At 35.0% G+C, this 16,748-nt stretch overlaps 1 protein-coding gene across 2 annotated transcripts; it reads right to left on the bottom strand.

Annotated features, from left to right (window-relative positions):
* Nucleotides 1-562: 562 nt before the first annotated feature.
* On the bottom strand, nt 563-12,449 carry LOC144967676 (uncharacterized). 2 transcript variants are annotated; one of them, XM_078905204.1, is made up of 3 exons: nt 12,296-12,449; nt 4,229-4,410; nt 563-3,116 (listed from the first exon to the last, which is right to left on the bottom strand). In XM_078905204.1, exons 2-3 carry the CDS (start codon nt 4,256-4,258, stop codon nt 1,872-1,874), a joined length of 1,275 nt encoding a protein of 424 aa, XP_078761330.1. In that variant the 5' UTR covers nt 4,259-4,410; nt 12,296-12,449; the 3' UTR covers nt 563-1,871. The 2 variants fall into 2 exon arrangements, with proteins under 2 accessions (XP_078761330.1, XP_078761329.1); XM_078905203.1 differs by lacking the exon at nt 12,296-12,449 and adding an exon at nt 11,745-11,863.
* Between the last annotated feature and the right edge of the window lie 4,299 nt (nt 12,450-16,748).

Raw genomic sequence — 16,748 nt, 5'->3', positions numbered from 1 at the left:
GATGTTACCAACTTTTCTGTTCCATCTCTACTCCACACATGTCCCAGAAACCGTAACTGCCTCTTTCTGGTGGTATCTATCCTTACATTGATAATATTCATATATTTCTGATTTATTCCCAATAACATTTAATGACCCAAAGAGATAATCCAGGGGAAATAATTATCCACAGTATTTCAAACTGGAAAAAATGAAGATAACTTGTTTTAGAAAATCAACCTTCACTTATTGTCGTGAGTTTTACATCTGATCATATATTAGAATGGATTTATTTATTGATGGCATTAATTATTTATTTATTTATTTATTTTGATCTGGCGGAAAGTACTTTGCAATAGACTAGCGCCTTATCCAAAGGGTAGCAAAAATTGCTATTGCTCGTTTCACGCTAAAGAAACCGGGCTAAACTATTTTGTGTGTTTAAAAAAAATGTATTTATTTATTTATTTATTCATACACACACACACACACACACACACACATATATATATATATATATATATATATATATATATATATATATATATATATATATTTATATAATTATTATTCTCTACTTCACTCTGTCCTCCTCTTTCTTTCTCTCTCTTTCTCTCTCTCTCTCTCTCTCTCTCTCTCTCTCTCTTTCTCAATCTTTCCCTTTCTCTCTTTTATCTCTCTCTCTCTCTCGTTCTCTCTTTCTCTTTCTTTCTCTCTTTTTCTCTCTCTTTCTCTTTCTCTTTCTCTCTCTCTCTCTCTCTCTCTCTCTTTCTTTCTATCTCTTTCTCTCTCTTTTACCTCGCTCTCTCTCTTTCTCTCTATCGCTCTTTCTCTCTCTCTCTCTCTCTCTCTCTCTCTCTCTCTCTCTCACACACACACACACACACACACACGTTCTCATTCTCTCTATATCTTTATTTTCAACTTTCTCTGAAATTCCATATTAGCTATAAGGAGTAAACATCAGTATAAATTACTACTTACATTTTTAACATAATATATGCGTTAGAAAGTTGGAGACCCACTAAACCTATTATCATTTAAACTGAGAACAGTACAAGTTATATCAATTCATCACAGCCTAAATCGTAGGTTAAGTCTGTATAGCGCTTTGAGCTTGCTGATATAATATAGGGTAAGGCGCTATATAAACCCATTTATTATTATTATTATTATTATTATTATTATTATTATTATTATTATTATTATTATTATTATTATCATTATAACATTTCAATTTGGGTTCTTTACTGCTGAAATCGTGGGTTATGTCTGTATATCATTACAATGTCGTTTTTCACAGCTGAAATCGTGGGTTATGTCTGTATATCATTACAATGTCGTTTTTCACAGCTGAAATCGTGGGTTATGTCTGTATATCATTACAATGTCGTTTTTCACAGCTGAAATCGTGGGTTATGTCTGTATATCATTACAATGTCGTTTTTCACAGCTGAAATCGTGGGTTAATGATATTCAAAATAATCAAATTCAGTCGTGAGCGGAGAAAACTGCTTCTCTCATTTTTACCAGAGGCTTTGAGCTTAGATTTCAACCATAAAGATCTGAACAAATGTGTATGAAAGGTGCCAGACAACGCAAGAAATAAAATACAAGGAAAGAAAAATCCAAAAATATCAGTCGACCTCGACTGGGGATCGAACCTCAGACTTTCTGATTACCGATGGGATGGTTATTTTCTTGTATTTTTCTTTCTTGCTTTGTCTGGGTCCTTTCATACATACTTGTTCAGATCATTATCTTACACCGGTGTCGGCTCCTTAATTTCATACTTTGACGATTTCAACCATATGAAGTTAGTTATATATTAAGATGAATATCCGATTTGTAAATAAGTACACATGAACCATCAGAACCAACCGATCACCAAATTATTCTTTATAAATACTTATAATATGTTCATCCTCAATTCCCAGTTTTCCCAAAACTTCTAGAACAATTTCATTTTTCTTCTTCCGGTCACGTGTTTCCTGCTCCCTCTTTTCCCGACCAAGTGACGCCAATTCCTTCTGCACGGACGACGCCCCCGCCACCACGCCCTGAAATTGTTTTGGGAAAATCCGGTTGAAACTGTTCTGGTCGGCAAGAAAGTTGTTGATTTTTTGCTGCAGAGGATCAAGATTTTTGACAGACCGAGACAGGATAGATCTCCATTCGCTAAAATCTCTACTCGTCCCGTCTTCTTCGTCATTGTTGACATCATCCGATTCATCAATGTCCGACTTGTCTCGATCAAAATCTGCATTAATCGTAACTTTTTTCTTTGAACTGATTGAAAATCGATTTGTCACCGTGGTTGTTGCGTATTTCCTATGGTTTGAATCAGAACAAACTTTGTCAATGCCAGGACTAAAATCCGGAGATTCCTCAATGATCGACCCAAGACTTAATATATTCTGTCGACCAGGACTCTTGTATCCATTCGGATGTGTCTCATCAGATTCATATACAACACCATACACTTCTGTTGGTTTCAAATTACCTCTCTGCTCTCTAGAATCTCCTTCTATTCTATCTTGTGTGTTTATTGATGTCACAGACGACCCATTTCTTGAGGAATTTAACACAATATTCCGGTTATCCTGTTTTTGTTTCGGTTGATAAATGTCCACGTGAGTTTTATTTTGTTTAAACAAAAGCTCCCGTGCTTTTTCGATATTGTCAGCTAATTTGATCCCCCTCCTCGTCAGTAATCCATGTTCGGTCAAACAAGCCAACGAAAATTTTCTTTGAATTCTTTGAAAACGAGTCATAGTTGAAATCTCTCCCAAGGAGCTGCACATTTTGGACGCCATGGAAGAGTCCACACTATTTGCACGGTTGGTTTGAAGATTTCCCGGCGCGCTGAAGACGCTAGCATGGCTGGAGACCGATCCTGGCCGAATGCTGTTTCGACTTCCAGTAGATTTTATACTTTGACTACGGAGAACCCCATTGTCAACTCCTGGGTAAGATCGTCTCCTCGCATGGCTGGTGTGAAATCGTTGTTTGAAGAGAGCGTAATCCTTGACGTAGAGCTTTTCTTCACGTTTGAGAACATCATGCAAGTCTTTGAGGCGTATCTGTTCTGTTCTGTTGAGTCTCTGGGCCTCGTACTCATTGCGGGAATGAAATACCTGGAGAGTAAAAACATGATATGAAAATAATGATTCACTTTTGATTCTTTGAATGTTTTTGTTATGTAAATGATGCTACCTGAAGCTTTTAAATAGTAAAAAGACAAAACATCGATTTAGTAAATTTCAGGTCTATTAATAGATCCGAATGACGTGGACGTTTCTGGTTTTCCCTTTGTCAACAAACCTTATAATCAGTCATAGACTAAACACATAACACAGAGTAAGGATAGGTTAAAGTTCCTGGCCTCGACCTAACATCCTAACAAAAGACTATTTATTGTCTATTGTCTTCTGACACCTATCAACTCACTACATTTCTTGCGTGGATATGTGGTCTTGTGGTAGGACACTCACTTTCGGATCCGAAGGTCCTGGGTTCGAGCCTCGCTCGGCGCATAGTTGAGTCCTTGGAAAAGGCTCTTTACTCACATTCTCTCACCGTACTCATGCGTAAAATAAGTACATGGCCGTTGTCTCTGTCGGAAAAAAATTGTAATATGGCCTAACAAGCGTCATGTCTTGCCCTACATGTTAAATGTTGCTGTTGGTCAGGGGACCCTTGTAAAACGCTTTGAGCGCTATTAATGGATATGCTCTATATAAATGTTCATGTTTTTAAAAATTATTATTAAGTTTTACTGAGTAATAAATGAATTGCTTCTGTAAATGTCTATCGTTCACAAAGCTTAACATCTTTTAATATTTGATCTCATCATTGCATGCAAATTCCATGTCATTGATACAACTCAAAAATTAACTATTACATACATAATTTTTCACCCCTAAATAGTAACGCGTAATGATATCAAGTTTACAATAATAATATGTGACGTCAGATTATCAAATGTTGAATTTAACTAAAATTAGAATTTTGAAAAAATAAGTATTATTTAAATATTTTTAAAAATTTCTTATATTCAAAGATGGCGAAATGGGAATCGATTGAGGGGTAGAATAAATGATTTCTTACACGCTTGCGTTTTGGAATTCGAACTTTGTTCCCATAGCATACTCACAAGCTCGTGCAGCGGTTGGGAACACACACGGAATTCCAAAAAGCAAGAAGCAAAAAGCAAGAATGTAAGAATCGTATATCATATGATAGTTACCTGCAAGCTGAGAGGTATGTCCTTGGTCATGGTGACGACAAATGAGAAAGTCTGTCTTATTTCCTTTCACTTAACATTTCATCACCACATCCCCATTCGTATGTGACTTTGTAGGTAACAAACTCGCTGATAATGGATTCCTACTTGAACCCTCAATCCTTCGATCATTGATTAGGGTGTGGCTGTTGATAAAAATCAGATATATTCAATATTTATAAGTAAACTGTATTTCTTCTTCTTCTTCTTCTTCTTCTTCTTCTTCTTCTTCTTCTTCTTCTTCTTCTTTTTCTTCTTCTTCTTCTTCTTCTTCTTCTTCTTCTTCTTCTTCTTCTTCTTCTTCTTCTTCTTCTTCTTCTTCTTCTTCTTCTTCTTCTTCTTCTTCTTCTTCTTCTTCTTCTTCTTCTTCTTCTTCTTCTTCTTCTTCTTCTTCTTCTTCTGCTTCTTGTTCTTTTTCTTCTCCTCCTTCAATTTTTAAGTCTGTAACTTCAGATTTCGAAGATTCCACAGACCACAATACTTTTCTTTTATTGGAGATGTGAGACTATTCCATTGTATTTCTCTAATAATCTAAATTGTGTCCATTATTCACTTGAAAGCATTCAAACAAACATTGGTATGACTTGTGTGTTTCAATCTTACTGTTCATACTTTTGTAAAAATGTTTATGCTATTATGTCAGCTGTGAGAATTTTATTTTTATACAAAAGGGTGAATGTCAACTCATATTAAAGATTTCTCTTTTTGATATGATATTAAGTCAGGATAGGGCATAATCTTTTGGTTAAGTACCCTATGATATTATGTCAGGTTAAGATAATATAATCTTTTGATTAAAAAGGATAAGGGGTCCCGATAGCTCAGTTGATAGAGCACTCGCTTCACACGTAAAGGGACCAAGATTGATCCCGGGCGCAGTCGAGATTTTGACCCCCCCTGTCCACCCAGTAGTAAATGGGTAGCCGAGTCTGTTAGATTTGGCGGGAAGTACTCTGCGCCCTATCCAAAGGATAGCAAGCAATTGCTATTGTCCTTTTCACGCTAGAGAAATCGGGATAAACTCCTGCTACATGGGCCCAATGGCTCTGATGGATATTAAGTCAGGACAAAATGTTAAGTCAGTTAATATATAATCTTTTTGTCTTAAAAGGGTGTGATATCAAACAGTTAAAATGTAATCTTTTTTGCCTTAAAAGGGTATGATATAGATTAAAATATAGTCTGTTTGCTTTAGAAGGGTGTGATATTAAACAAGTTCAAATATAATCTTTATTGCTTTAAAAGGGTGTGATATTAAATTAGGTTAAAATGTAATCTTTTTGCTTTAAAATGACTTGACTACAGTAAAAGTAGGGAGTAATGACTTGATTAAAAAGAGTATCATATTAAGTGAGATAAAATTTGTTCTCTTTTGGTAAATTGATAAAACACGGTATGATTTTTCAGTCAATTTTGCGTATGAAAAATTCGTCAAAATAGACTGATATATAATGATTATAAGTTAGGTTAGACTAAATTTCACACACCCTCATCCCCCCCCCCCCCTCTTTTCTAGTTGTTATCAGCCATCAGTTCTATGTTATTTTCTGTTCCGTTGATACAAAGATAATATTATAATTATTTATCCGTCTTATCAGTATAGAATCAATTCTTATCAAAAGAAAACCTTGATATGTTTTTATGTCACCCGCCGTGACCGTGTTGATAATTACTGTCATTAGACAACACTGCAGACGTCAATAACAGTTTTGTGTCAATACTTGTCAATACAGTAAGAGCTGAATTAATTGTCAGTTCGATACAAAACATTTCATTTCAATTGTCAGCGAGTTTCTGTTTTATTTAATTGATATCAAATATTCGTTTACGCAAATAGGTAAAGTGTTTACATACAACAACTAGCAGCTCCGTGAACTAACCAAACGCGTTAATAAATATTTTCAACTTATTTTTGAAAGAAACACAGACTGACAAATCAAATCCTTTTTTTTTTTTAGCTTGGGCGACCGAAGAGTTTCTGCAATGACATAATTTATGAAGGACAACAGACAACGCCGAAAGGGAAGAAGTGATAAGACAGGGAACGAGATAAAAAAAAAGGCTAGCACTATTCAGTATCTGATACTGAATAGTGGTTTTGCACTATTCAGTATCAGATACTGAATAGCGGTTTTCCACTATTCAGTATCTGATACTGAATAGTGGTTTTGTACTATTCAGTATCTGATACTGAATAGTGGTTTTGTACTATTCAGTATCTGACACTGCATAGTGGTTTTGCACTATAATACGGTGTTGTTGTTTTTTCCGAAACCTGACAAAGAGGGCAGCCGTGGGAGTGAATCTGGGACTCAGAGGAGTGTACACCTGTGGGGAGTGAACCTGGGACTGGGTTTCGGCGGGTTTCGTAATAAAAAGCAATTACTTTTTTACGAAACCCGACGACACCTGGCAATATCCGACAAAGTTATGGGAGTTAGGCAGCAGCGTGTGTGTGTGTGTGTGAGTGTGTAAGGAGGGGGGGGGGGGGGGGGGGAGGGAGGGATGAACCTGAGAACCAGGGAAGTGTACACCAGTGGGGAGTGAACCTGGGACTCGGGGTTTTGTAAAACAGCAGTAACAAAATGGGGGGGGGGGTTACTTTTTTACGAAACCCGACAATATGCGGCAAACTTGTGGAAAGTAGGCAAAGCGTGGGACTGAACCTGAGACAGTGAAGTGTACACCATGGGGAGTGAACCTGAGACTATGGTTTTCGGCGGGCTTCAGATAATTTCATATAAAAGCAATTACATTTTTATGAAACCCGACGAAACCTGGCAATATCCGAGAAAGTTATGGGTAGTAGGCAACAGTGGGGAGTGAACCTGAGATTCGGGGAAGTGTACACTAGTGGGGAGTGAACCTGGGACTGGTTTTCAGTGAGTTTTGGAGGGGAAAAAAAGCAATTACATTTTGTTTACGAAATGCGCCAAATCCCAACAAAATGGGGCAAAGTTATGGAAAGTAGGCAAATAATGGGGATGTGAACGTGAGACTAAGGGAAGTGTACACCAATGGGGAGTGAACCTGAGACTATGGTTTTCTGCGGGTTTCAGCGAGTTTCACATAAAAGCAATTACTTTTTTACCAAACCCGACGAAACCTGGCAATATCCGACAAAGTTATTGAAGTAGGCAACAGTGGGGAGTGAACCTGAGCTTAGGGAAGTGTACACCAGTGGGGAGTGAACCTGAGACTATGGTTTTTGGCGGGTTTCAGCGAGTTTCACATAAAAGCAATTACCTTTTTATGAAACCCGGCAATATCCGACAAAGTTATGGGAAGTGAGGCAACAGTGGAGAGTGAACCTGAGATTCATGGAAGTGTACACCTGTGGGGAGTGAACCTGAGACTCTGGTTTTCGGCGGGTTTCAGCAAGTTTCACATAAAAGGAATTACCTTTTTACGAAACCCGGCAATATCTGACAAAGTTATGGGAAGTAGGCAACATTGGGGGGTTAACTTGAGATTCATGGAAGTGTACACCAGTAGGGAGTGAACCTGAGACTCTGGTTTTCGGCGGGTTTCAGCGAGTTTCATATAAAAGCAATTACTTTTTTTCGAAACCCGACAAACCTGGCAATATCCGACAAAGTTATTGAAGTAGGCAACAGTGGGGGTGATCCTGTGATTCAGGGAAGTGTACACTTGTGGAGAGTGAACCTGGGACTCTGGATTTTGTAAAAAAGCAAGACCAAGGGAGAGGGGGAATTACTTTTTATCGGAACCCGCCAAAACCCGACAAAGTTATGGGAAGCAGGCAGCAGTGGGGAGTGAATCTGGGATTCGGACACCGATGAGGATTGAACCTGGGACTGCGAGAGGTTCATACCAGTGGACAGGGAGCTCAGAATGTACTTTTATTTCAAAACTTACCGATATTGTCAAAAGTTATGGGAAGTGGGCACCATTGGGCAATGAACCGGGACTCAGGGAAGTGCACACCGGTTGGGAGTGAACCTGGGACTGTGAGAAGAGGTTAACAGTGGAAATGAACCTGGGACTATGGAAGATGGATACCAGTGAGAAATGAAGCCGGACTATGGGAGGTGGGTACTAGACGAGAATGAAGCAATTACATTTTTACGAAACCCGCCAAAAGCTGTCGAAAAACCATAGACTTAGGTTTACTCCCCAATAGTGTACACTTCCCTGAGTCTCGGGTTCACTCCCCCACTGTTGCCTACTTTCTTTCCATAACTTTATCGGATATTGCCGGGTTTCATAAAAAAAAAGTAATTGCTTTTTTTTTACGAAACCCAGTCCCAGGTTCACTCCCCACTGTTGCCTACTTCCTGGCGTGTTCGTAAAAAAAGAAACACCTCTAAAAATACCACGTGTATTCAGTAAATAGATGTCAATTGTAGTCTAATATTCAGTATCTATTTAAATTATTATCATTATTATTATTATTATTATTATTATTATTATTATTATTATTATTATTATTATTATTATTATTATTATTATTATTATTATTATTATTATTATTATTATTATTATTATTATATTATTATTATTATTATTATTATTATTATTATTATTATTATTATTATTATTATTATTATTATTATTATTATTATTATTATTATTATTATTTATTATTATTATTATATTATTATTATTATTATTATTATTATTATTATTATTATTATTATTATTATTATTATTATTATTATTATTATTTATTATTATTAATTTATTATCGCGTAAATTTAATATAATACGGCAATTAATTCACGGAAGTACATCGCTCAATTAAAAATGGCAGAAAGTCTGGCCACATATTTATAATGAATCGGGTTTGTCTTAGATGACCAAACAAACAAACAAACAAACAAACAACAACAACAACAACAACAACAACAACAACAACAACAACAACAACAACAACAAACAACAAATGAGACAAACAGAAAAATCAAGATTTTAAAAAGTAATAAACAAGAGAAGAGCACATCAATGAAAAACAACGAGATTATAACACATAAAAGATATTCGTAATAAATCGATAACTGATTAAATTACTCCAACTACTTGATTAAAAAAAATAATAAACATAATAATAATGATGATGATGACGATTACAACAATAATAATAATGATAATAATAATAATTATTATTATAATAATAATAATAATAATAATAATAATAATAATAATAATAATAATAATAATAATAATAATAATAATAATAATACTAGTATAATATCAACATTAAAGCATATTACAAGCAAATAAAATTATTAAAACAAAAGTTTAAAAAATATCAATAGACAGAAGGAATTTTTAAAATATTGGGGAAAAAAAAAGTTATCCCAGCCTGGATTTGAACTCTCGAACCTTAAGCTCAGAGTCAAACAGCTTATATCCACCAAGACATGGTGTCACTTAACATTTGGTGACATTTAATCATGTCTATTTAGACATTTAAAAATGTATTTGAATGCCACTCTTACTTTGATATTTTGAACTAGATATGTTAATTGCACAATAGCAGAAATTTAAAAATTACGATCAAAATATTTTTACAACTTTGAATCGGGCTGTCAGTTACTGCACATGTTCAATCTGGAAGGAGGTCAGCAGTTTATTTACATTCAACCGAGATTGTCGCACTTTTCACTCTCTCTATAAAAAAGAGTTCCTTGTGGATACTGAATAGTGGAAAAGCACTATTCAGTATCTGATACTGAATAACCACTTCCAAAAAAAAAATAAGGTAGCTCAGGATAGAGAAGGATGGAGACTGTTTGTCTGTGGCCTATACACCGACCCATGGTGAAAAAGGCAATGGTGAGAGAGGGGTGGAAACTGTTTGCCTGTGACCCATACCTTGACCCAGGATGAAAAAGGCAACGATGTAAAATAAAGAGAGAGAGAGATGGGGAAGTAAACGAAAATGAAAGAAATAGATATCACAGTCTCTCCTAGTCCATTAATCTATAAAACCATATAAATAAATAATGTATCGATCATTCTCTCTCTCTCTCTCTCTCTCTCTCTCTCTCTCTCTCTCTCTCTCTCCATTCCCATACACACTTTCACTCTCCTCTCTCTCTCTCTCTCTCTCTCTCTCTCTCTCTTTCTCTCTCTCTCTCTCTCTCCTTTCCCATACACACTTTCACTCTCCTCTCTCTCTCTCTCTCTCTCTCTCTCTCTCTTTCTCTCTCTCTCTCTCTCTCTCTCTCTCTCTCTCTCTCTCTTCTTCCCCTTGCTCACAAAGTCACCATCTCACAAGGCCTATCAAAAAGTTTATATTTGAATGACTGTATCGATATCAATCAATGACTTCCCGCCATGCGTATTGAAATTCTATTGAAGTCTGGATCATTGCCTTTCAACATGCAAAACTCTACTCCATTTAAAATCTCGACATACAATCATCACTGGAGTTGTTAGCCAATGGCACGACGTGTCTTCTGTGAGGCTTTGTTGTCTTGTGTGGTATGGCAACGCCTTTGGCCCTGGAAGTCCATGATTCGAATCCCGCTCTTGGCGGCGTAAAATTGAGTCCTTTAAAAAGGCCCTTAACTCACATTTCTATCACTGCACTCAGGTTTATAATAAGTACATGAATGGTAACAGCATTGTGTCTGTAGAAAAATTGTCTAACGCCTTGAGCACACATTGCGGTTATTAAAAAGCCTAAGTTATTTCCATTACAAAGTTGAGCTACTTTTGATGAAGTCAATTACTGAATAGGTGACAAGGATGGCTATGTTGTTTCTCTCGGTAAAGCGCGTTGCATATATTATCAAAATCGACCAATGTGTGAACAAGTATCTCACCACATAATTTGATTCACAGTCAAATTAAATGCAACACACGTGTGTTGTAATGATATGTTACACAACAATCAAAATACACATAATGAAGACACACTAAGGTGTGCAAATCAAATGATTTATCAAAGGTTTTCTATAATTTTTTATCTCTAAAGAGTCTTCACTTCCCTCTTGAAACAGACTTAAAGCGTCAGATTGTCTCTCGTGATATATTTACAGTTATGTTATGTGGCTTGTTATCGATACAAAATATAAACATCGTATCAAAAGTTGTTACATACTTATTACTTATTATTATTATTATTATCATCATCATCATCATCATCATCATCATCATCATCATCATCATCATCATCATCATCATCATCATCATCATCATCACCATCATCATCATTATTATTATTATTATTATTTTATTATTACTATTATTATTACTATTATCATTATTATTATTATTATTATTATTATTATTATTATTATTAATAATATCATTATTAATATTATCATCATCATCATCATCATCATCATCATCATCATCATTCTCATGTTTATTATTACTTTGAAAATGGCATATCATTTCCTAAAAAAAATAATTAAAATATTTGATAAAATTAGCTTTTATATGTGGAATGTCAATACAGACAAAGTAACAAGAGATCCCATGACACCCGTTACGACAATCTACCTACCACTACAATCAATGACAACATCAGGGGATTCCCCTAGAGAACTCCGTACACTGTAATGCCTCACAACACAAACAACCACAACTCTAGTCTATCCTAAACCAAATCGGCCACCAATCCAAACCAACGTTTCCATCCATTTACAAATAAATCTTCTTCCACCGATAACACGAACACTAATTAACCCTTAACACCAACACAGAAATTAACCCTTTTGCGGCGAGAATGAATTCTTTTTCAAACCATGCATTGTGACCGGCCGTCTCTAAAAATGTAAAAAAAAAAACTCGAGCTTTTATATAGCGCAACATCCACTAAACGTGCTCAAATCGCTTTTACAAGGGGTTCCTAGCCAACAGCAACACTTAACATGTAAGAATATACATGATACCTGTTAGGCGATAGTACAATTTTTTCCCGGACAGAGACTCATCTATGCGCCGAGCGAGACTCGAACCTAGGACCTTCCAATCCGAAAGCGAGTGTCATACTACTAGACCACATAGCGGCACAACGGTTACAACTACAAACCAAACATTTTTTCTATAACTCACCAGTAAAATCGTAATTGAATTGGTTCTCCTTCTTCTTTAGAATTACTGTATGTATCTACATAGAATGTAAAATGAACAACTAAATATAATATCGTTTTGATACTCACTATGGGAAGATTAAACATGATATTATAGCGCCAAGAACATAGAAATCAATATTCATGAAGTTCATTACAGAATATATTCTTTGTTACTATTTTAGTAAAAATAAACAAAAATATATTTATTACGTCATGTTAGATTAAACAAGAACAGAGCCGTGAAAGGATTAATTAAATAACAAATCACACTTCCTTTAGGCACCCAAACAATGAGTTACGTGAAGAGGCCGCATTATTATGCAGAGGATTACTTTATTAAGGGGTACTTAAAACAATTAGGCACATAACAGAAAAGTACCATAGTTCTTCAACGCTACCGCCACCACAACCACCGCCACTACTTATTATAAGTACATACGCTTGACAACGTAACAATTTGATTCCATTCTCACACCCTATAGAACTGGTTGATTTCATCTCCTCTATTTTTGTTCCACATGAGCGATTTTTTACTCCCTTCCCCCCCCCCCCCCAACTCCAGCCTTTCAAATCGAACCTCGCCCCGAGCACATTCCGTTCCCGCCAATGTTTTGATAGTTCCAAACAGCATAACGGGAATTCGGTGTTGTTGATACAAGCAATCCAATGACGATTGTAGTAGCAACAACCAATTGTCTTGTTTCACAGACTTGCATGTGTCAATGGAGTGGAGAGCTCTTATTGGAATCATAACTTGACCTTAACTGTGACCCATCGCCTTTATAAAGTGCAATTTCCACCAAACCATGGGCTTGCTAAAAGCAAAATGTAACACTGAGAACAAGACATGGAGCCCGTGAAGCGCGACAATTACAAAAAGAGATCTCACATTGTTCCATCTTCAGGAAGGGAAGTTGTCATGAAGAGCCATGAGGCCCATAGAGTCGGTGACTATATCTGTTTTTTAAGCATGAAACATACAATATCAATTGCTTTCCACCCTCTGGATAGGTCGCTAGTTTATCCTAAAATACTTTTCGCCTATTCTAACAGACCCAGCTACCCAATCAAGGGACAAGGTGATTTCGAATTAAAAAATCGCGACTGCACCGGAAATCAGTCTCCGTCCCTTTGCTTGTCCTTGTCCTTAGTGTTTCATTCATTGTGTTTTGTTGAAAAAGGGGAAACCCGAAACGTCCTTAATACATGTAAATTGAGGCTTGCATTTCAATACTTATCGATATTCTTTCCTTCGAGCTTCAAGCAGCAACATTTTCATTATTCCGCATTCAAAACAAGGGAGTTTAGAAATGAAATAAGATTAATTGAATACGTAATTAGTATCCATATATCGTATTGGAATATTCTAGAAAGATCAATGTCTGCCGTTGACACAATGGTCAGGTCGCACAGTTCCATGTTTTGGTTCCTTCCTGTGCAAGCAAAGTTTTCTCCCCTTGTACAGTCTGGTTGTTTGCACACGACACCCCTTTCATTGCATGTCTGGTGGGTAGATTGATCGGGTCCACAACATGCAAGTCAAAAAATTTGCAAAATACATTTTTTCATTTTGGTTAGAAATCTATTGCTTTGTATAGAAATATATTGATTTGTGCGGCTATGCGGTCTAGTGGTATGACATTGGCTTTCGAATCGGAAGTTCCTAGGTTCGATTCTCGCTCAGCGCATAGTTGAGTCCTTAGAAAAGGCTCTTTGCTCAAATTCTCTCACCGTACTCTGATGTAAAATAGTACCTGGTTGTTAACGGTGTTGTCTATGTCGGGAAAAATAATTGTAATATCGCCTAACAGGCGTCATGCTTCGCTCTACATGTTACGTGTTGCTGTTGGTCAGGGAATCCCTTGTAAAGCGCTTTGAGCACGTTTAGTGGATATTGCGCTATATAAAAGCTAAAGTTTTATAGTGATTCACGTGTGACTGACAATCCAATGTCTCGTGGTTGTAATGAAAATACTTTCAACTCCCCGCTGAATGTACTTATAATTTTAACAAATTAAAACAATCCCATACTTCCTTTCGATTACCAGACCTAAACTACTTGCAAGTAGCGACGTTTACCTGTTTTCAGATCTGATAACCCACATTGTTATGGTCTTACTGTTGTAATGGAAATACCCTCAAACCAACGGAAAATATTGTCCATGACAACAATGTCAAATCAAGGCCATAATTGCGTTCGGTAATCAGACCTGCGAGTATGTGCACGTCAGCAGGGTAGACATGACTAGTTTCAGATGAACCCAAAAGCGAGGAATTGTCCAAAGATCGAAACGTTTCTCTAAAATGTCAAGGGTTTGACAATTTTGGACACCTTTGTGGTCAGCCTAGTCTATCGATATCAAGAAATAGCTATAAGTATCGTATCGTATCGTTCGTATCGTTTAAGAGCTAATAGGTTCTAAAAACCTTTAAATGCTCTGTGTTAATTTTAGGCATAGATACAATCTATCAATTATATCAACAGCATTCAATGGTAATTGATAATATTGAATATTAAATATCTAATACATAAATGAGTATCATAAACACACAAAATGACAAGCACCGTTTATACATTTCAGCCAGAATTAATTTATTTTAGATATCGATGAATGAATTAAGGAGGCACCAAATTGTCAACAATTTCTGAACATAAGACGGCTCTGAAGTTAATATATAGACCTTCATTGAACTCTCGGATTTAAGAAATCTTGAAAAATTGAGAACAAAATTTGATAGCTGAGGTTAGATAAAATTCTGGTCAAAAAGAAAAAGAAAGAAACGAGTTTTTGGCCGTAAAAAGTTTCGTCGCCCTTGGCCATATATAAAATATAATGTTTTACCAGTGGTCATTGCTTCTAGCAATATTCTATCTATAGAACATTAACTTTGTGTTTATACATTTTTATGCATGCCACGTCTGTAAACGAATTTTTCCATTTTTTTAATGAATAAAGTATATATTATTATTATTATTATTATTATTATTATTATTATTATTATTATTATTATTATTATTATTATTATTATTATTATTATTATTATTATTATTATTATTATTATTATTATTATTATTATTATTATTATTATTATTATTATTATTATTATTATTATTATTATTATTATTATTATTATTATTATATCTCAAAGCAGGACACGGTGTATGTGTGTGTGTGTGTGTGTGTGCGTGTGTGTGCTTGTGTGTGAGTGTGGGGGGGTGTTTTTTGGTCTTTTTTTTGAAGGGGGGGTTGTCTGTCTTTTTGTTTTTTGTCTACTTTATGTTTGTTTTCTTTGTATTACCTTTCCCTCGTTCATTTAAATATAAAGAGAAAATGCAAAAGAACAGTTTTGGATACGATAAACAAAAGTTTATCACGATCGATAAATCGGCGTCCGAGTAATTTTCTCCCAGGCTATTTGGAACCAAATTTTCATTTCATGCTGTGCTAGTCGCCTGCAAGGCGTCCTCATTGTATTAGCCACTCTTACAATATCCACGAATTCCAAAGTTCATTATATGACTAATTCAATAATCCTCCATCAATATCTTTTATTCCTAATTTATTTTAAAATCACAGATAATTTAGTCCTCAAATCGGCCGATACTTGAAGGACGAGTTTTCTGGCCAAATGTTTAAAATTTGTGTTTTTCCAGAGTACGGCAGTTAACTGGTTAATAAGAAGGATATACAGACCAACACATTCCACACTGATAGTAAGGCACCTACAAGGTGCGATGCTGCTGTTATAATTATTGTTATCATATCATAAGCGATTTAGGCCCTCAAGTATTATTATCCAGCGTCTTTCTGTGTTTGGTCAGGCGTTCAACTGAATAATAATAATAATAATAATAATAATAATAATAATAATAATAATAATAAATAATAATAATAAAATAATAATAATAATAATAATAATAATAATAATAATAATAATAATAATAATAATAATAATAATAATAATAATAATAATAATAATAATAATAATAATAATAATAATAATAATAATAATAATAATAATAATAATAATAATAATAATAATAATAATAATAATATATAATATAATAATAATAATAATAATAATAATAATAATAATAATAATAATAATAATAATAATAATAATAATAATAATAATAATAATAATAATAATAATAATAATAATAAATAATAATAATAATAATAATAATAATAATAATAAATAGCACTTATTCATAGCGCTTTAACCCGTATAAACAGAGGTTGTCATAATTCACTTTATGGGATCGAGTTCCTGTCACACCGTTTTGCCACGATGGGTCACATATTTTGGTACCAATCAGTAAGTTAAGTGCTATTGCTTACTCGCACGATTCTTCTGTTTTGATAGTGGGTTTAATCAAGTGCGCGGAATTCAAAGATTCTATGATTGAGTGTGTTTATTGAGGCATTGCT

This window comes from Berghia stephanieae, chromosome 3, assembly GCF_034508935.2.
Source record: "Berghia stephanieae isolate SIO BIC M18660-M18661 chromosome 3, UCSD_Bste_1.3, whole genome shotgun sequence".
In the NCBI taxonomy this organism is placed as follows: domain Eukaryota; kingdom Metazoa; phylum Mollusca; class Gastropoda; order Nudibranchia; family Aeolidiidae; genus Berghia; species Berghia stephanieae.
The sequence above is the reverse complement of the archived record's forward strand: the minus strand, read 5'-3'. Positions and strand labels throughout refer to the sequence as shown.

Coding starts and splice junctions, on each gene's coding strand:
- LOC144967676 (XM_078905204.1), bottom strand. CDS start 4,258: ATGACCAAGGACATACCTCTCAGCTTGCAG. Junction 3,117..4,228: donor ACATACCTCTCAGCTTGCAG/GTAACTATCATA, acceptor TTTACTCTCCAG/GTATTTCATTCCCGCAATGA.